This window comes from Mchenga conophoros, linkage group LG18, assembly GCF_057382185.1.
Source record: "Mchenga conophoros isolate Kocher_MC1m ecotype Shallow Benthic linkage group LG18, M_conophoros_male_GT1.1, whole genome shotgun sequence".
In the NCBI taxonomy this organism is placed as follows: domain Eukaryota; kingdom Metazoa; phylum Chordata; class Actinopteri; order Cichliformes; family Cichlidae; genus Mchenga; species Mchenga conophoros.
In genome coordinates, this window is record NC_140543.1 from 21,544,742 (window position 1) to 21,548,945 (window position 4,204).

Sequence of the window (4,204 nt, forward strand, 5' to 3'; positions counted from 1 at the left end):
TCAGTTCACATTTTATACCTGAACAAATTTTCTTCAAACTACAAAGTATTTATACAGATAAGGATCAACTCTATAGCCATCCATCCTTTTTGATCACTTTCCACCAGAAAAGAGGTTTGATGTTTTCCATGTTTTTGTTTCATTACCAAAAACTTTCAGAGCAGTTGTTTTTTATGTTTTTTATGCTACATGCTAACATGCAAAACCACAATGCAGTTATTTAATACTTGTATTTAAAAAAAATGTTTTGTATTTTGTTTTTTCAAGTGTATATCATTCTACTTATTGATATAATTAATAAAGATTAATAGTACACATGACTTAATTTTGGATTATTAATTGTCATCAATTAGTTAATTAATTATTAACAAATAGCAATAATTGTTGTGTTTAATTTTCTTCATATTCTTAATTTTATTTATAGCTGTTATAACAGAATAATTTAGAAAAACGTGTCCAGATGTAGCTAGAACTTTAGTGAACTTAACTCAGCCCAAGTCTAGATGGGTTTGCACATAATAATAAAAATAAAAATACACCGACATAAATCAGAAAACCTCTTTTATTGATTATAACTGAGAAATCACTTTTAGACATCAAACATACACACACATATATATATTTATGTTTACCTTAAAATGAGTCAGAGGAGCCTAACTCACTAAAAAAAAGAAAAGTGGAATTGCTGCACATATTCAGACTTTATTGTTCCATTGAGACAAACTTTAAAATACTGGTTTTAATTCTGACACCACCACCAAGTTCTAAATCTGTAGATTGTTACTGTAACCCTGCCACCTCTGTCACCACCAAAAATAATCAACCAAAACCTGCATGTCAATATTGTTCTGTTTACTCATTTGCTATTCAAATCATGCTTGTCTGAGCTTACAGAGGGAATAACAAATGGCCAATGAAGGTGCTGTGGTTGTTGTCATTATCATAGATCCAGGTGTCCGGACGGAGCCTCATGTACACCTGGTCTCCTGCAGCCAGCTGCAGAGTCATGCCATTGGTGGCTGTCTCATAGCGATTTCCAGCAGCATGGTTGTACACTGTCACCATCTGCTCTCCATTCTTCATCAGACGCAGCCCCATCGGTCTAGTTGATAAATTATGACCAGAGAAGCTGAAGTAATAAACTCCTCTGACCGGAGCAGTAAAAATACCTGGAGATGATGGACACAGTTACAGCTTATAAAGCAGAGCAGAAGATCAGTGGTAGTGAAATGCAGTACTTATCTAATAAATAAACTCACATGTGTATAAATACACATAATTATGGTAAGTTTACCTGTTGCAGGGTTGTAAGAGCCTGAGTTAAAGTAGACATTTTTGTAAGTCAGTGTGATCTCTGCACTCATTGGTCCAGTATTTCCAACATTGCCGATAGATGCTCCAAATGCCACACGGTTGCCTGGAGTTGCATGGAAATATGGGATTATTTGTTTGGTTTGACAACAACAAAACCTGAACCTGTATCAGTACACTGATAAAAATCTATACATGTCAGAATAAAAACCTCCAGCTGTGTTATGTTCTTACCTTGGATTGATGATTTCAGATCTGCCAGCTGTTTCTCAGCATTATTCAGCTTGGATTCTAGTTGTCGTAATATTAGGAAAAGTTGTTCATTTGTCCCAGCACAGAGTTGAGGTGTCTCAGCAAGGGAGCCTTCATTTTCAGATGCTTGGCCATCCACCTGAGGGAAGGCAGCTGCACACAGAAAGAAGAGGCATAAGGTTAAGACTGCAGTCTTCATCTTTTCAGAATTTCTCTTCATCTGTGTTAGTTCCCCCCACAAGGCTCTAGATATATACTGTATCACAAAGACGGAAGTGTCCCTATTTTTTTCCTATCCAATAAACAAGCACAAAGAAAACTCAGAGATAATAATTATCTGCAATGTGATTGAGACAAGATAACACTTCACGAAAAACCTGTTTTAAGCCCCATGAATGATCCTTCTCTTTATAAGCGGTGTAACATGAGTGGTTAACTGAAATAACAGCAGAAATAGCAAAAGCAACTGTCTGTCAGTACGCAGTGAGTAATGTTGGACTTCTCGCTGGAAATCAGCAGCAGTAGTAGTCGACATTATAAATAGCAATTTCAGCTACATTCTAAGGTGAACTTGAACTCAACATTTAAACTGAGAATTTTTATACTGGAGAATACAAAGTAAAAGTTGTGAAAGCATGCAAATGCAATACAATAGTCTAACAAGCAAACCTACTGTTAGAATTAAGGCACCCAGCTGTCCTGCTCTTCTTTAGGGCATGTGCAGGACCATCTTGTGCCAGTACAGAATGTGATGTCACTAGCTTGGTCAGTTGGTTACTACTTATAAACCCAATTAATTAATTTAAGTTAGCTAACTAATGACAGAACTGAGCGTTTAACAATGAAACTAAAAAATAGGAGGTTTTATGTTAAAAACCAACTACATACTGCCCACTTTCATTCAGTTTGTTAAGTAGAAAGTGGCCGTTTTTTCTTGCTGGTATGCTGATGGATACTGGGATTCCCTTTTGTGCTTTGGTGACAAGTATATGTTTGTGGTGTGATGCATGTGTAGAAACATGTTAATTGTCTGGATGTGCTTGGGAAAACACACGATTTTATTGCATAAAACTGTGCTGAGCGGATTTTGTGAATACCTGCTCTGACAGCTGATTGTACCATTTGGTCTCTACATACAACCCGATGAGTTCAAATCAAACACATAGTGAATAGTGTCAGACTTCAGCTTCTCGGTCTTGTGACCCACAAGTTCACCTAACTCACCTGACTAACAGGTAGAAATTTTCATTTCAGTGGAGCTAGCAAACAATAAGGAAGTTAATGAGGGTTGAATACCATAACTGTCTGTTTATCGAAAACCCGCTGTTTGAGTAGCATTTCTACCGCATACCTTAGCTCTTCTTAAAAACAAAACAAAAGATAAATGTCATAAGAAGGTCACATCTAACCTTCACTAATGCTGTTTATGCGACACAGGGAAACAAAAGTCTTCAAATGAACTTTTTCCTTTATAGATAATCATCCAACTGGTCTATACTGGTCTGTATTCAGCTAAGAAAGGTGGATCAAATAAGGGCTTTTTAAGTAATGGCTTAATTGCTGCAACATTGAAAGCCTGTGGTGCATAATCTGTGAATACCAATAATACGGTCAAATTTCAAATTGAAGCATTAACTCATGATAAGACTGTCATGGTCCGGGTGAATGGCGGCATTTTACTATAATGTGTGAAACATGTTTCACATGTATCCCTCATGAATGATATCAAGTCATCTTGAGTCACAAACAACATTCCTGTAAGAAGGTAGTTAGTTTTTTGCCAGTGACTTTTATATATCCTTTATTTATCGAGTTTAAAAAATATATCATTGACATTACAAATGTCTTTTTTAAGAGTAATCTGGCCAAGGCAACAGCAGAAATTGCAACAAATATAACAATAGTTCTGTAAACATATTTTAATTTGACAAAAAGGACCGCATTGGTTATAATGTAAGTACAATATCACAAAGTTATAAAGATACTTTAAAAAGAGGGAATTTTATATATAACCCATCTGTAGACCTAGTTCACCAAAGTCTATTTACCAACATATGTAAAGACATTACTCATAAAAAACACATGGAAGCATTGGAAATCATTTTTTGGCAGGTGATCACTTTTTGGCACAACGGCTTCCACCTGCAAAGACTGTAAGACACTCAAAGTAATGCACCTCTTCCTGCCTGACCAATCACAGGCACACCCTCTTTGTGTCCTAGTGTCTCTGACCTTCACTGCCTGAGTCACGACCCTCTCCCTGAGACTACCTTTTCCCTTCTGCTGTGTAGTTCACAGCCCCGTCTGACATTTTAGTTCATAGTTTTGTGTTTGATATCGTAGTTCATGGTTGACACTTTAACTCTCAGTCACGTTTACTTCATTGTTCATAGTTCATGTTTTTATTATTGATGTTTGGAACACTTCAGGTCTCACTTTGCACTCTGTTAATTAAGAGTCACATTTTTGTTAATAATGTTTTTGTCTTCTTGTTCTAACCTCGCCTCTGTGCTGTCTGCATTTGGGTCCACTTACCTAATTCATGCAGTAATCACTAGTTAATGCAATGTTTTTTTTGACAGCCTGGCTACAGTGGTGAAAAGAAACCTGATGTGGCTCCTATTTTAATCTACCAGTGATG

At 36.5% G+C, this 4,204-nt stretch overlaps 1 protein-coding gene across 1 annotated transcript; it reads right to left on the reverse strand.

Annotated features, from left to right (window-relative positions):
• Positions 1-563: 563 nt before the first annotated feature.
• On the reverse strand, positions 564-1,772 carry LOC146553688 (complement C1q-like protein 2). The gene is made up of 3 exons (XM_085255160.1): positions 1,546-1,772; positions 1,295-1,417; positions 564-1,169 (listed from the first exon to the last, which is right to left on the reverse strand). Exons 1-3 carry the CDS (start codon positions 1,760-1,762, stop codon positions 889-891), a joined length of 621 nt encoding a protein of 206 aa, XP_085111286.1. The 5' UTR covers positions 1,763-1,772; the 3' UTR covers positions 564-888.
• Between the last annotated feature and the right edge of the window lie 2,432 nt (positions 1,773-4,204).

Bases quoted from the DNA above. Each gene is read 5' to 3' on its own strand.
- LOC146553688 (XM_085255160.1), bottom strand. From the start codon at position 1,762: ATGAAGACTGCAGTCTTAACCTTATGCCTCTTCTTTCTGTGTGCAGCT. The intron at 1,418-1,545 runs GTAAGAACATAA...ATGCAACTCCAG, and splicing joins TCTGAAATCATCAATCCAAG to GCAACCGTGTGGCATTTGGA. The intron at 1,170-1,294 runs GTAAACTTACCA...CATCATCTCCAG, and splicing joins CTCTTACAACCCTGCAACAG to GTATTTTTACTGCTCCGGTC.